Source organism: Drosophila teissieri, chromosome 3R, assembly GCF_016746235.2.
Source record: "Drosophila teissieri strain GT53w chromosome 3R, Prin_Dtei_1.1, whole genome shotgun sequence".
Lineage (NCBI taxonomy): Eukaryota > Metazoa > Arthropoda > Insecta > Diptera > Drosophilidae > Drosophila > Drosophila teissieri.
The window spans coordinates 8,801,573-8,819,636 of NC_053032.1; the positions used below are offsets into that span (position 1 = coordinate 8,801,573).

An 18,064-nucleotide genomic window follows, 5' to 3' on the forward strand; every position below is an offset into this window, starting at 1 on the left:
CCAATTTCGGCTGCTTGAAGGTGTAGCAAATTTGCAATGGGAAATGCGAATGGCGAACGTTGAATGGCGAATGGCGAATGACGAACAGAAAAGCCCGCTTAAAGCATGGCGAGCAATTTTCTGGTTTTGTTTGTCGCGCATTCAGCTGAAATTGTTTGCACTTAGCTGCGTTTGCTTTGAGCGCACAATTAAAATGCAATTTGGCAGAGCAGCGAGCACACAAAGGGGCAAACAATGGAGTCGCCGAATGCAAAGCGCTTGCCGAGCAGCAAATTCGACACCTGGTCCGAGGGGCTGGGAAAAAGAGCGCAAATCCGCAGCAAATGGTGGCATTTAATAGGGATTTTTTAGCTGCAAATCCAATTTGTTACCGTTTCGGCTTACCTTGATTTAAGAACGGGTTGTGCCCCTTTTTTTAGGTGACAAACCCCCAAGATTTAAGCGAAGTTCGTGGGCACACGACACGGCTTCAATTCGCATTGAGGTGTGAAATGATCGCTCTGGGCGCTCGTTTAACCCACATATGGCATTTTTGGCGAAGGGGACCCCAAAAATCAATTAATTGCAGTACACACATACCGTATGCCTGGGGCATTTCGGTGCCGACAGGGAACGGCAGTTGTCATTCGAGCAATCAACTCAGGTTATTTTCTTTCCGTTTTTAATTCAACATGTCCACATGTTGCTGTTATAGATGCGTTTGCCACTTTGTTTTGTTTTGACAAATTTTCGGTGCCACAATGTTGCACTGTTTTTGTCACGTGCTGCAGCCACTCGCTGCATGTAAATTGAGCTGCCACACTTTGTTTATTTGTTCACCAGCACGTGTGACTGCGCCAATTGTTTATGATATGTCCGTGCCCGAAAAAACAGAAGCGCAGCAGAAGGCTTAACTTCAATTCGCCACTTTTTCAATACCTCGATTGGTGCACTCAAAACAAAGACAGAGGTACAGAGGTATTGAAAAATATGTCAATTTTAAATTTTACGACTACGTATTGCTAAATATTTAAAAACCCGGATTAAAAACCATTAAAGAATAAAATTATTGCCTGATTTATAAATAAATTATACTGTATTTGAAGATTTTAATATCGTATACGTTTTTAAGAAAAATAGCAAATAATATTTTCCCAACAAAGAGTTTTCTCCATGTACATTGTTTTTGTTCAAATGCGTTGTATAATTTCTGCATACCTTGCATACTCCTTTGTTCCAAAAATATTGAAAACAAATAACGGCAATTACTTCGGCCCAACGTTATGACCATACGTTGCGTATGTATACTTCACAAGCCAAGCAGAGCCGATAAAAGGGCCCCTGCTTGGGCTGTTAATCGCACTGCTTGCCGCTGTTACCTTTTTGCAGCACCCAGCTGTCTAAAAGTCCCCATGAAAACCTACAAAAATAATATCTTGGGATAATATAATGAACCACTTTGAACTGAATATTTATGCAGCTTGTTTGTTTGCCGCAATTCACAAAACAATTCACACTCGCCAATGAAAATAGATGACATTAGGGGAGGTGTAGACCACAGAATTGTCGTGCCCGATCCCTAACTGTTAATTTCTGCGGTGAGCTGCTTGCTAATTTGTTTTTGGCACCGACTTGTTTACTGCATTGTGGTTATTTGCGAAGAACTGAGAGCAAATTAAAAATAATAAAGACATGTTGGGCAATTATGGATCACAATAAATAGTTTTTCAGCAACGGCCGACAAATGACACTTTTGACAAATGACCATTAACACTGTGCGTTGCAGACCAATAAAACCTATTCTTTGATAATTTACTCACGGTGACAAAAACAGCTAATGAGTTCAATTAAATGTGTTAATCGAATTGTAAAATTTGTTTTTTATAAATATGTATAACCTTTTTTTTAGACATGGTTGACTAATTTGGAAGACAAACAGAATTTTTAGAAAAACTGTGTTTAATTCGTATGCCTTATTTATTGGAGAACAGTTCAAAACTGTAGAAATCTTTTATTTGATATATACATACATAAATATGTAAATTGGAAACATTATTAAAAGCTTGTTTCTAAGATTAAAAAACGCGTCAACATAAAATACTTATATTTATATAATTGCTCTCTCAGGACATACAATATTCTTAACAACTATATAAAGTAAAACGGTCCAATTAATTCCGATGTTTACTATCAATATCCAATATATTAATTCAGGCTAAAAAGGCTGTGTAAGCCAATAGATACTGATACTTAAATTATATAGATGGCAGATTTTATGTACGCGCATATTCCGTATATTCTATATATAGTATGATTCTTTTTTCACTTGTTTCCCTTGTAGTAGCTAAATTGGTAAATTTGGCAAATCTGGCAGATTCAATTAAGCAGCAAAACGCCATCTGCGTATTGCTCCCTGCACGCCGAAATCGCCGAAAGAATTTATCTTTACAAGCGCCACATATTCCGCGTAACGATAAGCTTTATGCCGATCACTATCAGCGTGCTGGCGGTCTAATCACGTCAAGGTTCCTGCCTCTTTCTCTCGATTTAGCTTCGGATTTAGCTCTTTATTACCTGGCAGTGCCAGTGCCTCAATTGAAGTTGGCTTGGGCGACGCACGAGAGATGCACGATATGAGCGGTATGGAAATCCCAGATCCCCCAGCTCCTCCAGCTCCCCCAGCTTGCCCAGCTCCCGCTCCCGCTCCCGCTCCCGAAAAACTCAGCTGATTGGATCGAGCTGCCGATGCCGAGCCGGTGCCGGTGGCGGAGGCGAGTTGAGCTGATAAATCGAAAGCGGCTGGATGTTTCAGTCCGCTGCCAGCCATCGGCGACTTCACACCTGCCCGCCCACCTGCAAGCAGTGCTGTTCGTCGAACGGATCGTCTGAGACCAGAGCAAGCAGTTCGGATTCCAGTTATAAGTTATAGGAAGCGCGCTTTTCAAGTTTCAACTTTCATTGGTGCGTTTTGAGCTTAACTCTCCGTCTTTTATATTGCAAAAAGTTTGTGCCGCAGTAAAAAAAGTGTCTTCACTTTTAGAAAAGTGTTTTTGTGCTGGTGTTTGTTAAACCAACTGTTTGCTCAACTGCCTTCGATTAGGTTTTAATTTAAGGCATTTTGCCGCATTTTTGCATGGGTTAACAACTGTTTCTTCTAAATAACAGGTGTTTTTGAGAGGGTGTTGAATACTAAATTAAATCATTGGTCATGTGTCAGAACTTTTACAAGTTAGGACTGTGTACAATATATTTGTATACCCATGCAGGGGGTATATTGACTTCAGTCAAAAGCTTGCAGTGAAGGAGATTTTTGCGACCATAAAAAGTATATATTCTTGATCAGTACAGTAGCATACAGTGTAGTAAAGTACATACATAGATATTTTCGTGTGTCTCATTCTACGTAAGTTAAATTTAAATTTTCCCACAAATTTTCTTTCTATTGGCCCAGTATGTCATATAACTGAATAAGTGTTAAGGAAATTAGAATTCCTTTTTTTTCTAGTTGCCTTTTTTTTCTGGAAACAAGAAGGTATTTTTTGCCAAGCTGCTACTTTTTAGAGGCTTATTTTCTGTTGGGGATGTCGAAAGGAAAACTTATCAGCTCAGGCGGGAATTTATGGTATCCGAATGGGCACTCTATAAAACAAAAATCTCAGCGGGTTTCTTGTTATTCTGCGTCCAAAATAAAAAAAAAATCGCTAAAGATAACCATGTGGTAATAAAAGACCAAGAGCTGACTATATATATCACTTTATGATCACTAATCTAGAAGCATAAACAAAGTTGAAACTGTAGCCATTAGAAATAAATTCATTAAATATCAATTAGGGTTTTAACCCCGACCAGCGAACTGTTTAATTACGTTACTTGTGGAAATATTTGATAGCATGGAAAAGTTTTAAGGACTTTCCATTTTTTTATAACAGATTATTGCACGGTAGTTGTCATAAACATATAATGATAAGCAGCGTGTTAGCATATATTTTGGTATCTACAAGAGCTTGTACACTTAGAAAATGGACTTTCATTTAACAATATTCATGATACAGCTGTATAAAATTGCTGTTTATTTTTGATGCTTTCATTCTGAGGACAACCAGTTATAGAATATAACTCCAATATACTTTATTTTGTTCCACACAGTTACTTTGTGTACTTTATGCCATGTTGTCTCTGTTCGTTATATGGAGAAGAGTAGGGAATCTTTTTCAGAGAAAAACCAAGTACTTTCACATGAGCGCAGAGAACCCGCTTTCAACACGTGCGTGTGCAATTGCTTCAATTTGAAATGACATTCAAAAGCAGCGCGTGTTGAATAGTGCCGAAAATTCCTGCAATTTGCAAATCAAGGCGAATTAAGTCGACCAGACGTGGCTCACTTACGCCACAATTATTAGATTATGGCATCCACAGTGAGAGTGAGAGTGTGAGGTGTGCGGGATTTCGCGTGCCACAATTGGCGAACCATTTGCTTAATCGACTAAATGGATAATTGAGTTAAGATGCGTTCCCGTGGCGGATGCCTAGGTCAGACTTCTATTCTCATCTCAGAGCTGGCATCTTTGGCGTATTATGTTTCCGCATTAGTGGCCCACAAATTGCTTAGCAAAATGTTTGCTCTTCGCTCAGTGTCAATGACAATTACGGCAACCGGCACGCAACAGATGCCCGGTTCTAAATATATACGAGTAAGCGCTTGTAGTCGGGTGCTATTCGAGATCTAACAAATCGCGGAATTATAACACGCTTTTGTGTGTGGGGGAGCTCATTATTTGTTGGACTGCACTCGTGTTGGGCCAATCATCTTCAATTCGAGTTTAATGAATCGCCAGCACGCACACGAGTTGCCGGGCCCCACAATTGCCGCATTGCATAAACAAATTGAACGTATTTCAGGCTCACGTCGATCGGCTGGCACAATGACCGACCTGGAGTCTCCGAAGAACGGCAAGCACCTGGAGCAGGTGCACCACAACAAGTGAGTAGTTTCTGCAAGGTCATGTGGGTGGTTCTAAGTGGTTCCGCATAGCTTGCGCCTAAGAAATACCAGTCGATATATCAGAAAAGTGTATGATAAACAAGTTTTAAAATACAATGTTCTATGTAATTTTAGAATAGGGGCTATACACGTGACTTTTAATATTATATTCCAACTTGAAGAATATGGGTGTAATGGGACCGAGATGGTAAATAAACGAAAGATGCAAAAGAATATTATTTGTCTTGGTGTTTGATAAGTTTTTCTAACAATAAATAATGTTCCTCTTTTGCATAAGTCTGCAAACACAACCGTTTGTATAATAAATTGACTTTGGCAGGCCCTGGAGCATTATGGGTTGAGTAAAAACAACTTCAAAACGGGTTTCATGGCTAGACATAAAACAACAACAAGGTTAAGCGAACCGCCTGCAGCAAAAGATTGTTAACCGAAAGGGAAAGTAACCCGTCGGCTCCCCATTTGTATGGCCATTGGCCACCGTTTGATAATTAATATAAGAAGAACCATGATAACAATACCAATTTTCTTATACACCTTTTATTCAGTAATGAAATCACGGAGAGTGAACCACTCACCTGGCGATTTTGGCGTAAACAGCGCTACATTGTGGTGCTACTGGCTTTCTTCGGATTCTTCAATGTCTACTCACTGCGGGTGAACCTTTCGGTGGCCATTGTGGCCATGACCGAGAATCGCACGGTCTTCGATGCCGATGGAAACGTGTCCTACCAGCAGGACTTTCCCTGGGACTCCAAGCAGAAGGGCTTGATCCTTAGCTCCTTCTTCTACGGCTACATCCTGACCCAGTTCCTCGGAGGCTACATCGGCACCAAAATCGGTGGCAATATTGTGAGTTCATGATAGCATTTATAAATTACGGATAATTACAGATATTTGAAAAGAGACAAATTCGTCTGGTATATTTACATTTGAAGCGAAACTGGTTTGCGGTTAAGCAGTTTCGAAATATAGTGTACATAACAAACATTTATTGTTGATATGCATTTGATTACGAATTGAACTCAAGCTTAAAGAAGAAAATCTTTTTTTTTTGACATTTTTTAGTCTTCATGCTAAGATAAATAATAAAATTTATAAGCTTTATTTAAAGCTGTTCAAATATATTTAAATGTTTTCAAAATCGAACTAAACTTTAGGTATTTGGAACTGGAATCGGAAGCACAGCCATTCTGACGCTGCTCACTCCGTTGGCTGCCGCGCACAGCTTGGAGATGTTCCTGGCCGTCCGCATCATCGAGGGCTTCTTCGAGGGCGTCACCTTCCCCGGAATCCACGCGGTGTGGGCCCGCTGGTCTCCGCCTTTGGAACGATCCCGAATGGCCTCGATAGCATTTGCGGGCAACTATGCGGGAACTGTGGTGGCGATGCCGTGCTCCGGATTTCTGGCCACCAAATACGGCTGGGAGAGCGTGTTCTACGTATTCGGCACCATCGGCGTGATCTGGTACATCACTTGGCTTACCTTCGTCCGGGCTGGACCCGAGCAGGATCGCTTCTGCTCGAAGGAAGAGTGCGAATACATCCAGAAGACCATTGGGTATGTGGGCTCTAAGCATATCAAGCACCCCTGGAGGGCCATCTTCAGGTCCATGCCATTTTATGCCATCATGGCCTCGCACTTCTCCGAGAACTGGGGCTTCTATACCCTGCTCACCCAGCTGCCCAGCTTCCTCAGAGGTGAGTTATTTGGGAAAACAGCCCACAAATTTGTTGTAATTGTAGCTTTTTCAATAAATATGCTTTCAAATATTTTGCGAATTTTAAAATAAGTAAATAATTTAGAAAGCTTCAGCTTAAGAAGGAGGACTTACATAGCTATAGAACTTAAGTCTCTTGCAGAGCTAAACGTTAAGTAAAAGTGTACTCATTTTCCATTCCTCGCCATTTCAGACACCCTTAACTTCGACCTTGGCAAAACCGGCATTCTTTCGGCTGTGCCATACCTGGCCATGGGCATCCTGCTGGCCGTGTCCGGCTATTTGGCTGATTGGCTGCAGGTGAAGGGCATTTGGACGACCACCCAGGTGAGGCGCAACTTCAACTGCGGAGCCTTCCTGGCCCAGACGGTGTTCATGATGCTGACGGCCTACTTGCTGGATCCCACGTGGTCGGTGGTGAGTCTGACCATTGCCGTGGGCTTGGGTGCCTTCGCCTGGTCTGGATTCGCGTGAGTTTTTATTTTGGCCAAAGGGGAGTATCCCTCCTATATCTGGTACTGAGTCCCGTGCTTAATTTATAGCGTTAATCACCTCGACATTGCGCCCCAGCACGCCAGTGTACTAATGGGCATTGGCAACACATTCGCCACCATTCCGGGCATCGTGAGTCCGCTGCTGACGGGTTACGTGGTCACCAACCAGACTAGCGACGAATGGCGCATTATCTTCTTCATTTCGGCGGGCATTTACCTCGTCGGCTGCGTCATCTACTGGTTCTACTGCTCCGGTGATCTGCAGGAATGGGCCAAGACGCCCGAGCAGAAGGCCCAGGAGGCGGAGGAAAAGGCCCAACTGCAGTTGACCCAAACTGCCGGGTTTGTTAACAGTGGCGCCGAATTGAAGGACTAAGCCATTTAGTTCGGCTTCATCACATCATGAATTTTGTGCCCTAGTATTTGTCGTTGTTACGTTTTTGTGATGCTAGCGATATGCGCACCATTGTGTCTATATTTATGTATGTTAATCCATTTAGTCTCTCCCGACACTCGCTGCGAGTGTTTTTGCGAATAAACAAGGCATTTTATTTACAAGTATTTCAGGTCGTTTTTTATGCCTGATCCGCAAAGTATGCAAAGTATTCTGCAGCGGAAACATTAATGGTCTCCTAATGGGGACCAGAGAACTGCAAGGGTGGCATTTTTTGCCACCTTAATCACACTCAACAAATTTGGGTGTCGGGTGCCACTCACACCGGTCACGGCGGGTACTTGCAAACACCCGCTCAAAATATTCGGGTGTCTGCAGGCACCGTGGTGTGTGCGCACCCGAATCAATGCGGCACTCTAGGTAGCGGGTACCGATCACACTCGCCACTCAGAACGAAGGGTAGAGAAGGCAAACAGGCAGAAAAAGGCAAGTGCCAAAAAGGATGAGTGGCAAAAACACTCATTTATTTCTCGGAAACACCCGGGTGTCTCGCCAAACACCCGGTGTCTGGTAGACACTCGAGTGCCTGTGGTAGCATAATTCCTGAAAACGAAATATATTATGCCCAAAATCTGAAGATAGCCTCCTTTTTTTGCATTCTTTTTACAGAAATTTTAACAACACGAAAAACACTTTCCTTTTTTATATATTATATTATTTGCTTTGTTAAAATTTTTAATATCGGCTTCCCATATTTAACTTTATAAATGTATAATTTTAAAATAATAACAAAAAAATTTTATAATAAATAAAATTGTATAATAAAAAAAACAAGCGAAAAAAATATAAATAGAATAGTGTTAATAATAGATCCAATTATATTAAATAATATATAAGATTGTTTTTTGTTAAGACATTAGATACATCAAAACGCAAAAACATGTGCCCGACCTTTTTCTTGGGTGTTCCCTTTCACCCTTCATTTCTGAGACCATCTCGCTTCCACCCATACAAATTTTATGCATACAGAAAAGTACCTGCGGCCGATCGTTGCTTGCGCGTCACTCACCCTAAGTTTTGTTGCACTGCAGACACCCGGGTGTTTTTGTGCAAGTAGCAAAAGACACCCGGGTGGCAAAACACCCGGGTGTTTGTCTTTGCTGAAAATAGAGTGTCTACAAACACCCGGTGCTGAAATACCCGGTGTTTACCGGGTGCACTTAGGGTGCCGGTGGCTTGCTGCAGTTCTCTGATGGGGACTTTATGTTACAGCCCAAAAGCATGTATTAATTAATCAATGTTACCTACAATAACTTCTGTTAGGTCTTAACATAACTTTTTAAAGACAATTTAATATTTTGTTTTATTTTGTTCATTAAATTTGTTCGAGTTTTTTCAATTCATTAATTCAACTTGCTCCGATTTTTTTTAAAGATCACAAGATGAACTTTAAAAACGTTTAAGTTATAGTATTTGTATGTACGTAAGTAGTTGCATTCCAAACGAATTCAATACATTTTTTTGCAAATATGTATTTTTTATATTCGGTGAATCATATAACTTGTCAAACTTCCTCAATGTTATTAGAATGAGTAGTGGGCTGCTATAAATATGGCGATGTATGTATATATGTTTGTAATCTTCCTTTAACCATAATACGTGGTGCGGAGCAGTGCAAAAAACTGATACGACATGCTGATTACCTTCATAAAGGTATTAAATGATATTGGTGGAAAGGTGGGCGGTCTTATAGAGGCGGGCTTCTGGCTGCGCGCGATAATAAATTGCAGGATGCGTTTGTATTTGGTGCTGCACGGCAACCAGTTCTGATTGAAGGCGGAATGGCCAATGCGAGAGCTCTAAAATGTATTTTTTGTTAATTTGAAAATGTGCATATTAATGCCAGAAATAAATTGCACTCACTGAAGATATCATTTCATCGCCATAGTAGCAGACCACAAAAACTTGAACCAGCGAGGCCGAGAAAAATATGAAGTACAGCACAATGTCCTCCACATTGGAGGCTGTTATCTGAAAGCCAGCGAAGCAAATGACCAGCGAGGCGGCAATAAAGTTCCAGAGGATCAGGAAGCTAAATATGTTGTTAACCTCCTCGCTAAGGCTGAAATATATAATAAGAAAATATGTGAGTAAGTGCTAGTAAAATCGATGTAGCTAACTCTGTAATCCAAATTAGGTTAAATTGAGATATAGAGGTTATATCGTATATAACCGTGTACTTACTCCAGCGCCCTGGCATGATAGACCACCAAGTCTTGGAGGTATTTTATATTTTCTTCATCCGTATGATCGCCCCCTTCGTAGGCCTCCAAATCATTCGCAATAAAGTTAAAGTGCATGGTCAGCTGGGTTATGGTTGCGATCAGCACGAGATCCACGCAGACGTAGGAAACTCCGGCCACATAGGCACAATGAGCCAATCCCCAGTAGGAAAACCAGTAGACCGTCAGATCCGTTTCCGCATCGTAGGGAAACAAAATGTGGAATCCGTAGTTGCGCTCAAAAATCTCCGAGCCCATGAGGTAGTACTTAATGGTCGACTTGATGGCTGGATAAAAGCTAAATGACGAGGTGTAGGTCATGCAGAGGATGGTGAACAGGGTCATGACCCTGTTCATGTGTGTCCTGTAGAACGATACGTTATACTTTCGCTGCACCTCTACATCTAGGGGAAAGATCTCCTTCAGATCATCCAGCAACCTGACCAATCGTTTTCTATTCACTGTCAGTCCGAACTGCTTAAAGTCGGCCATGAAGCTGAAGCCAATGCAAGGTGCCACTGCAGTGGCCTCCAAGAGAGTAGTCGTCGACATGATGTGGACTATGAAGTACGCGATTTCCCCCACTACATAGGCATTGAAGTTGAGGAACCCAAGCACCAGATAAAACCTTAGCAGGTAACGCCTTATCACGTTCGGATCCCTGTCGGAGTACAGATCCTCGCCGATGGTCTTGTAGAAAGTGATCGGAAACCGGGTAAGTTCGTCGAAGGTGATGACTTCATTGTCACTTTTAGGTTTACGTTTGCGGAACAGCATGATTCAGCGGTTTGATCGCCCGACACAATTGGTTTTAGACTTATATAGTTCTCATCAAAGCTGTCCTATTAAATTCGCATGAGACAGCCTTCGCTGACCTCATAATTACTTAATTGAATTTGGGGTAACAGCACACCTGCCAACATCGACTTGCTAAAATATTAAGCTCTAGGAACTGAGCTATAGAAATATTCCCACGACTACACGGTGAAAAATTGAAAGACATGTTGGGAAAGAGAGGATATCTATGGTATTTGGGGAAAGGAGCTGAAAGGTGCTGGTTGACTGGCTATGTTTGATGTGAAATATATATTTTCTCCTAACATTGTAGTTACACAAGAATGGTTGTTGGGGTAACAAATTTATAATGCTCTGATGTAGTTTCCCAGTTTGACGACACTTGTTAGGTATACGGGTATACATGTAAAAGTTTAAGTAAAGTATGTAATAGAAAGAAAGAGGCGTATCCTACCCTACATAGTTTGTATATTCAGGATCACTAGCCGAACCGACTAGACTCTTTCTTGCAAAAGCTTACAATTTAATAATTGCAAAATGCCTATTTTCCTTTGCAAAAATCATGCCTATTAATGTGTATTTGTGCTTGAAGACCATTTTTTTATTACATAAAAAATATGATAAGGATTTTCCGTGTTTTTGTTTTTCGTGTAATTAACTGTTTTCGTAGCTCCCGCAAAGCTTTTCGTTTTTGCCTAATTTGCAGCAAGTTTCTTTCCTCGATTAATTTTTAGTTAACTTTCCACCTGTTATATTTTCATGGCATTTACGTTTACGTTAGTCGTAAACCGTTCCTGCATCCAATATGAGCATTTCAATTTTCCTTACTATAGGGAACTCTTTTATTTATTGTGAAAAACCCCGCTGCGTAGCTGCCTGCTCTTTTCACGCTTTTTATTGTGTGCTTCTGGGCTGTCTGCTGAGTCACGATACGCGGCGTATACGCAACGTGGGCAGCTGATAAGCTGATGAGAAGGTCGTGTGCAGCGAGTTGGCGAGCAATCGCGTGCGCAGAAAGAATTGCCTGGCCTATCGTCTGATAAATTGCGAAGCACTCGCCCCAGGCTTGCACACGACGTGATAAGTTGGGTCAAACAAACAAATTTGTTTTGGATTTGTGCAATTTTGCACTCGTTTGAGTTCGAGGCAATCGAAGTGGGTATAAAAGAGGGGTAGTTGCCGGACTGGGTCATCAGTTGAAAAGCCAAGCAACAAGCAATCAAGTAAATTTCAGTTTGCCTTTGCCAAGTGAAAGTCGGGAAATAGATACCAACAAGATGGTTTGCAAGGGTTGTGGAACAAGTAAGTGCTACAAGGCAGCAGCCAGCTGTATAATTGACAATCGTTCTCGATTCCTCGACAGACTGCCAGTGCTCGGCCCAAAAGTGCGGGGACAACTGCGCCTGCAACAAGGAGTGCCAGTGCGTTTGCAAGAATGGGCCCAAGGACCAGTGCTGCAGCAACAATTAAACGGCCAACAATATAACTAACTATTTAACTTTTAAGCTGGGGCCTAACTCCCAACGAGTTGGCCGCCATAAATAAAGTTTGTAAAGATTTTGGGCATTTAAAAGTTTCTGGCGTTAACTTTTGGTTAGTGGGCGGTCGGGTAGGTCAGTCATCTCACCATGCGATAATTATATTTTCGGCATTTGGCAGCTAAAACCAATTATGGTAAAATAATAAACGTGAGCCTGCATTTCAGTTAAGCAAACCGCAAAATAGAATTACATGAAAAATAAACAAACGCAATGCGACAATTTGGGCGAGATTGCAAATATTTGTATGTTCGCGGACATCTGCACCGGAATTAAAATCCAATCCATCAGCCGTGATTTTGGTAGGAAACTCACGGAAAGTCCGTTGAATTGTGTCCAAACGGAACATAAATCGAAATAACATTCAATTTGCGTGGCCATCGAACTGAAACCAAATTATTTAGCCGCTTTAATCTGCGACTGAACTCTGTCAATATGCCAATGGCCGAAATTTCATAGAAATATAACCATCCCACTTTGTTTTAGATATAAAATGTATTCAGCTTTTTAGGCAATTTCTCAAAAATGTTGTGCCGACTTTATTGCATTTTCCAAAAATATCTATCCCCTATAGTGGCAGCAAATTCCTACAGCGTTATGTTGAGTTTATTGGTCTGCCAATGGAATTGATGCGTTTCGTATCGGACAAATAATAACTTTCTGTTTCTGGCCCCGTTTTATTTATTGAAATGCCATTCTACTGCTACCCATTGCACACACTTTTGTTTGAAGAGCGGTCGAGCTTTCCATTCGAGTGGCTAGGCCTGAGTTTCCAGCTGTCAAACACAAATGACCAATTAAAATACAGGCACTTGTGGACAATTTCAAACGTCCGTTTCCGGTGCTTGAGCTGTCAAAATATTTATGAACCACTGCTGAGTGGTTCAGATCCATTAGCATAATCAGAGGTGCGTGATTGAGGCGTTTCTCAAAGACCTTTGTTGCGTGCTTAGGTCGTTTTGTTTTGTTTTGTTTTGTTTTATTTTGCGTTGTTCCCTGCCGGAAGTGAGTAGCAGTCTTTTGGCAAATCAGGTGTAAGTAATGTGACAAGAAAACGCTCTTGCAAAGTGACTAGCTGAAGCTTATACTGCACGGAAAAATAAAAAAAAAATATTTTGTTTGCCATTTTTAAAATTAGCAATGAAAGATTTCATAATGAACATAAATTACTCCCTTGACATCTGTTGACCTATTAGCTGCTTAAATTATTATTATTAATAAAATGATATATCCTTGCACTTTGTGTCAAAGTTGCCTTTCATTGAGTCCCATATAAGGAAAATACTGTTGTACTTGCCCAAACGGATCAGGAACTTGACAAAAAGTTTTTAAATGGAGCTCGGGATCGTAGAAAATGGGCAAGAAGACTCGACCAACTTAGTTGAGACAGGTGAGGAAGTAGATCCACAAACAATGCGTTTAGTCCTAGGAGACTGATTCCAGATAAAAAGGATAAGCCTTTCCGAGCTGTTTGGATGATATTAATGGCGATTCTAATAAATGTTTGCTTGATGGCCTTGGCTGTTCCTTTATACCTCTATCTGAATTCTGTTAACGAAGTGGTCAAACAACGTCTAATGGACTATATACTTGTTGGTGGAGCTCTTGTAGGAATTCCGATGCTGTACAGATTAGGAGTGAGTAAAGTAAAACATATGTAATAAAATATTATGGTAATTGGTTGTTGCAGGATCTATCGAAGGGCCGACCAAATTTCTACTACATTTAAATACTTCATTTGCTTAGTGTGTTGCACTATGATTCGAGTGTAAATTCCAAATTTGTGTGTCCTTATATTGGAAAATTAAAAATCGTGGCCCATTATTTACAGTTTTCTATTTCTTTAACACCAATCATACTTTCCTTGCCTTTAAACTCGTCTGCTTTTAGATCGACCTCACACTGGCATATACATTATCCTCACATTTTACGAACAACACACAAGTGAATCCGGAGTCTTAAATTTAGGGTAACAAGTTAGCAAATAAAAAACACAAGATGTCGATCAGAAGGGGAGGATTGATGTCCTACAACCAGCGGCGCATTGCCCGCTGGTACTTTGGAGGCCTGGCGAGCTCCATGGCTGCCATGGTGACACATCCGATCGATCTGATCAAGGTGCTCATCCAGACTCAGGCGGTGAAGCTTTCGGTGGTCCAGACCACTCGCAAGATTGTCAAGGAACAGGGTGTCCTGGCCATGTACAATGGCATCTCGGCCTCGATGCTGCGCCAATACACGTACACGTTGGCCCGTTTCGGCATTTATTCGGTGGGCTCTGGAGCTATGGACACCAGCACAATGGGCGGCAAAACACTTCTGGCTGCGATTGCCGGAGGAATTGGTGGCTTTGTGGGCGCTCCTGCAGATCTGATCAACGTCCGCCTGCAGAACGATGTCAAGTTGCCACCAGAGAAGAGGCGCAAGTAAGACTTATAATTTATTCACTTCATTTCATTTAAGACTATCGTTAGGAAACATTTTTATATTCCTAACTTGTGGATTCCGAACCTACAAAATATTCCGATTGGCATGTTGTCCCTCCGTCTGTCCGCTCTTCCTTCTGTTTCACGTAGAGTAAAACTCGTAGACTAAAAGGATGTACTAGATTCGTTTAATTCTTGATTTTCCCTATTTTTATCAATAAGTTGAAAAAATATGGTTCGAACTCTGTTGGAAATCAAAATCACACAATACGCTTACAGTCCATTGAAAAGGTAGCACTTTTTTCTCTGCAGCTACAAACACGCTATAGACGGACTGGTGCGCATCACCCGTGAAGAGGGATGGAAAAATCTCTTCAATGGCTCCTCGATGATCGCGCTCCGGGGAGCTTTTATGACCGTAGGACAGATTGCGTTCTACGAGCAGAGCAAGTCCCAAATAATCAAATTGGGAATGCCCGAGAATATGGGCACCTACATCGTAGCATCGATGATTTCGTCCGTGGTGGCCACCACCTTGACGCAGCCCATCGACGTGGTGAAGACACGTCGGATGAATGCAGCACCTGGCGAGTATTCTGGTTTGGGGGATGTGTTTGTACAGACTTCAAAGGAGGGACCTCTGGCTTTCTTTAAGGGATACGTTCCCTCTTTGTGTCGACTATTGCCACACACGGTATTATTATTCGTGGGCCTAGAGTACCTAAGGACTCACTTTGGATATCTCCCAGAACCAAAACAGACAGGTCCATATAATCGATATGATGATGTTGATGACTAATCCTTTTGTGTTATTTTCAAAATCTCTAGCTTTCATATTACATGACCATTTATAGCATTGTCTGACATTGCATGTCAGAAAATAAAGTACATTTATTTTAATCATGGCTTTACTTTATTTGTTTATGATTTCTTTAAATTTATTTTGGAATCTTACAAATTGCCCTTTTACGTAAGCGCCTATTGAAAACAAATCAGTTTATGTCGTGCCGAAAATCTCCAGAAGTACTGTGAGTAAATACACTGGCGTGTTCTTTGTTTGCTAACGAAATTAAATCTCGAATTTGCAATTTGTGTTTTCTTTGGTCGGGGCTTTTCCCAGCTTTTTATTTTCGCTTTCACGACTCACTTCTTTTTATTTTGGTCCCGTTTTGTTTGAGCTGGTCTTCTGAAAGTCTGCTTTATGAGGTGAGGTACTCCATTACCCAGATGAATGCTTTAATGGCCTTTAAGGCTAATGAAGCTGCCGTGTGCCAGTGGAACCGCCATTTCAGCAAGGAAGTCATAATGCGCTCGAACAGAGCTGATGTCCTGTAATCGCATTAAAGCCATTAACAAGCTACACGAGAAATGGGGAATTAGACCAGCTACCGAGTGTAAATGGGAAAAGCGAAAGGAAAGCCAGTTTGGAGACACGATGTATTGACATGGGAAAACAATCATACGCCTCGTGTGCCGGACAGGACTCAAGGTGAATGTCATTCTGCTCTTATCGATGCCATCGCACATGCAATATTGATGATAGCTAAAGCGCTTTCAGTGTCCCGGACAGCATTTAAGTTCTGGCCAAAATGTGAGATACTTTTTAGCTCTTTCAGTCAGTAGCTACACAGTTTATTACATTTTGGAAACATTAAACATTTATTGTGTTCCAAACCTTTTCGGATTTAAGTGGCACATGTGGTTGGCCGCGGAAATAAAAATAAATAATAATTATTGAAAGAATTTCATTTCACCGGTACCTAGCTGTTAATACATACGTAAGCGCACATATTAAAGCACAAATGGTGTTGGAAAAATTGAATTTAATCGGAATTTCTCCTGCTCCGAAACGATTGCGAAATTGTAAATTAAATACTTTAAGTGTAGTGGATTAATTGCTTTGAAACATGAAACATTTAAAAAATGAAAAGGCATCAAAAGTGAACCATCACATGAGTTGCATAAAAAAATGATCGAGAATATTTATAACTTCATTGCCGGCTTTGACCTTTTTAAGACAATGTAAAACGGTTTTTGGCACATAAATTAAATTTCCATTCAAGACATCTTTGGATTTGTTGGTAGAAATAAATTCTTACGTTTTAAAAAAATATATAAGAAACGATATATTTTTATACCCGTTACTCGTAGAGTAAAAGGGTATACTAGATTCGTTGAAAAGTATGTAACAGGCAGAAGGAAGCGTTTCCGACCATATAAAGTATATATATTCTTGATCAGGATCAATAGCCGAGTCGATCTGGCCATGTCCGTCTGTCCGTCCGTCTGTCCGTCTGTCCGTCCGTCCGTCTGTCTGTCCGTATGAACGTCGAGATCTCAGGAACTACAAAAGGTAGACAGTTGAGATTAAGCATACTGACTCCTGAGACATAGACGCAGCGCAAGTTTGTCGATTCATGTTGCCACGCCCACTCTAACGCCACAAACCGCCCAAAACTGCCACGCCACACTTTTGAAAAATGTTTGATATTTTTCATTTTTGTATTAGTCTTATAAATTTCTATCGATTTGCCAAAAACTTTTTGCCACGCCCACTCTAGCGCCCACAAACCGCCCAAAGCTGCTACGCCCACACTTTTGAAAAATGTTTTGATATTTTTTCATTTTTGTATTAGTCTTCTAAATTTCTATCGCTTTGCCAAAAAACTTTTTGCCACGCCCACTCTAGCGCCCACAAACCGCCAAAAACTGTCAGTGCTGAAGACTCCTTCGCACTTTCACTAGCTGAGTAACGGGTATCAGATAGTCGGGGAACTCGACTATAGCGTTCTCTCTTGTTTTATATTTGCACTGCCTACATGGCCATTTTTTAAAACAATGTAATACATTTTAATTCCCGTGTAAGACACCTTTGATTTGGTTAAAAGAAACTAATTCTTAAAAGATTGTATACGATACAATTTGAGTTATTAAATATTAAATTAACTTTCTGATTAATTATTTAGTTGATTATATTTGCACTGCCGACATGGACATTTCTTAAAACAATGTAAAACATTTCAATTCCCGCATAAGACACCTTTCGTTTGGTTAAAAGGAATTAATTCTTACATTTTTAAAAATTGTATAAGAAACAAATTATTAGTTTACGTTTTCCTGAGTTAATAAATATTAGATGGGCTTTCTGATAAATTATTCTTGAGGTATAAAATTTGTTTTTAAGCCAGCTGTTGTTGGCCTAGCCGCAGTTCGTGCTATATTCCACTTTGAAACTTTATGGCACTGGCTTGATGTCCTCCCGAAGTACATCATAAAAGTGTCATTGGGTTGCGCAAAATGTACGCAAATGCCTGCGCATCATCAGTCGGCAGGACAAACAGGACATTCAGGACATTCAGGACAACCAGGCCGAAACAAGAGCCAAAACAGCGACAATAACGACCGCAGCGACAAATGCATAAATCAGTTTTAATGC

At 40.9% G+C, this 18,064-nt stretch overlaps 5 protein-coding genes across 6 annotated transcripts; 4 read left to right on the plus strand and 1 right to left on the minus strand.

The window, feature by feature from the left end:
- The first annotated feature begins 2,788 nt into the window (after window positions 1-2,788).
- LOC122620573 (sialin) lies at window positions 2,789-7,754 on the plus strand. 2 transcript variants are annotated; one of them, XM_043798099.1, is made up of 6 exons: window positions 2,789-2,940; window positions 4,879-4,960; window positions 5,527-5,830; window positions 6,139-6,679; window positions 6,893-7,169; window positions 7,242-7,754. In XM_043798099.1, exons 2-6 carry the CDS (start codon window positions 4,902-4,904, stop codon window positions 7,567-7,569), a joined length of 1,509 nt encoding a protein of 502 aa, XP_043654034.1. In that variant the 5' UTR covers window positions 2,789-2,940; window positions 4,879-4,901; the 3' UTR covers window positions 7,570-7,754. The 2 variants fall into 2 exon arrangements, with proteins under 2 accessions (XP_043654034.1, XP_043654035.1); XM_043798100.1 differs by lacking the exon at window positions 2,789-2,940 and adding an exon at window positions 3,322-3,382.
- A 1,479-nt stretch (window positions 7,755-9,233) lies between these two features.
- On the minus strand, window positions 9,234-10,646 carry LOC122621080 (putative odorant receptor 92a). Its single transcript, XM_043798827.1, has 3 exons — window positions 9,832-10,646; window positions 9,511-9,709; window positions 9,234-9,446 (listed from the first exon to the last, which is right to left on the minus strand). Exons 1-3 carry the CDS (start codon window positions 10,644-10,646, stop codon window positions 9,234-9,236), a joined length of 1,227 nt encoding a protein of 408 aa, XP_043654762.1.
- A 1,210-nt stretch (window positions 10,647-11,856) lies between these two features.
- LOC122621464 (metallothionein-2) lies at window positions 11,857-12,222 on the plus strand. Its single transcript, XM_043799319.1, has 2 exons — window positions 11,857-11,966; window positions 12,028-12,222. The coding sequence occupies exons 1-2, from the start codon at window positions 11,942-11,944 to the stop codon at window positions 12,132-12,134; spliced, it is 132 nt and encodes a 43-aa protein (XP_043655254.1). The 5' UTR covers window positions 11,857-11,941; the 3' UTR covers window positions 12,135-12,222.
- A 1,213-nt stretch (window positions 12,223-13,435) lies between these two features.
- LOC122620820 lies at window positions 13,436-14,026 on the plus strand. The gene is made up of 3 exons (XM_043798456.1): window positions 13,436-13,592; window positions 13,646-13,839; window positions 13,893-14,026. Exons 1-3 carry the CDS (start codon window positions 13,535-13,537, stop codon window positions 13,929-13,931), a joined length of 291 nt encoding a protein of 96 aa, XP_043654391.1. The 5' UTR covers window positions 13,436-13,534; the 3' UTR covers window positions 13,932-14,026.
- A 36-nt stretch (window positions 14,027-14,062) lies between these two features.
- On the plus strand, window positions 14,063-15,528 carry LOC122620819 (mitochondrial dicarboxylate carrier). The gene is made up of 2 exons (XM_043798455.1): window positions 14,063-14,628; window positions 14,941-15,528. Exons 1-2 carry the CDS (start codon window positions 14,201-14,203, stop codon window positions 15,425-15,427), a joined length of 915 nt encoding a protein of 304 aa, XP_043654390.1. The 5' UTR covers window positions 14,063-14,200; the 3' UTR covers window positions 15,428-15,528.
- The last annotated feature ends 2,536 nt before the right edge of the window (window positions 15,529-18,064 follow it).

Bases quoted from the DNA above. Each gene is read 5' to 3' on its own strand.
- LOC122621464 (XM_043799319.1), top strand. From the start codon at position 11,942: ATGGTTTGCAAGGGTTGTGGAACAA. The intron at 11,967-12,027 runs GTAAGTGCTACA...ATTCCTCGACAG, and splicing joins TTGCAAGGGTTGTGGAACAA to ACTGCCAGTGCTCGGCCCAA.
- LOC122620820 (XM_043798456.1), top strand. From the start codon at position 13,535: ATGGAGCTCGGGATCGTAGAAAATGGGCAAGAAGACTCGACCAACTTA. The intron at 13,593-13,645 runs GTGAGGAAGTAG...GACTGATTCCAG, and splicing joins GACCAACTTAGTTGAGACAG to ATAAAAAGGATAAGCCTTTC. The intron at 13,840-13,892 runs GTGAGTAAAGTA...TGGTTGTTGCAG, and splicing joins CGATGCTGTACAGATTAGGA to GATCTATCGAAGGGCCGACC.
- LOC122620819 (XM_043798455.1), top strand. From the start codon at position 14,201: ATGTCGATCAGAAGGGGAGGATTGATGTCCTACAACCAGCGGCGCATT. The intron at 14,629-14,940 runs GTAAGACTTATA...TTTTCTCTGCAG, and splicing joins CCACCAGAGAAGAGGCGCAA to CTACAAACACGCTATAGACG.
- LOC122621080 (XM_043798827.1), bottom strand. From the start codon at position 10,646: ATGCTGTTCCGCAAACGTAAACCTAAAAGTGACAATGAAGTCATCACC. The intron at 9,710-9,831 runs GTAAGTACACGG...TATATATTTCAG, and splicing joins TATCATGCCAGGGCGCTGGA to CCTTAGCGAGGAGGTTAACA. The intron at 9,447-9,510 runs GTGAGTGCAATT...AATACATTTTAG, and splicing joins GCGATGAAATGATATCTTCA to AGCTCTCGCATTGGCCATTC.
- LOC122620573 (XM_043798099.1), top strand. From the start codon at position 4,902: ATGACCGACCTGGAGTCTCCGAAGAACGGCAAGCACCTGGAGCAGGTG. The intron at 6,680-6,892 runs GTGAGTTATTTG...TCGCCATTTCAG, and splicing joins GCTGCCCAGCTTCCTCAGAG to ACACCCTTAACTTCGACCTT. The intron at 7,170-7,241 runs GTGAGTTTTTAT...CTTAATTTATAG, and splicing joins TTCGCCTGGTCTGGATTCGC to CGTTAATCACCTCGACATTG.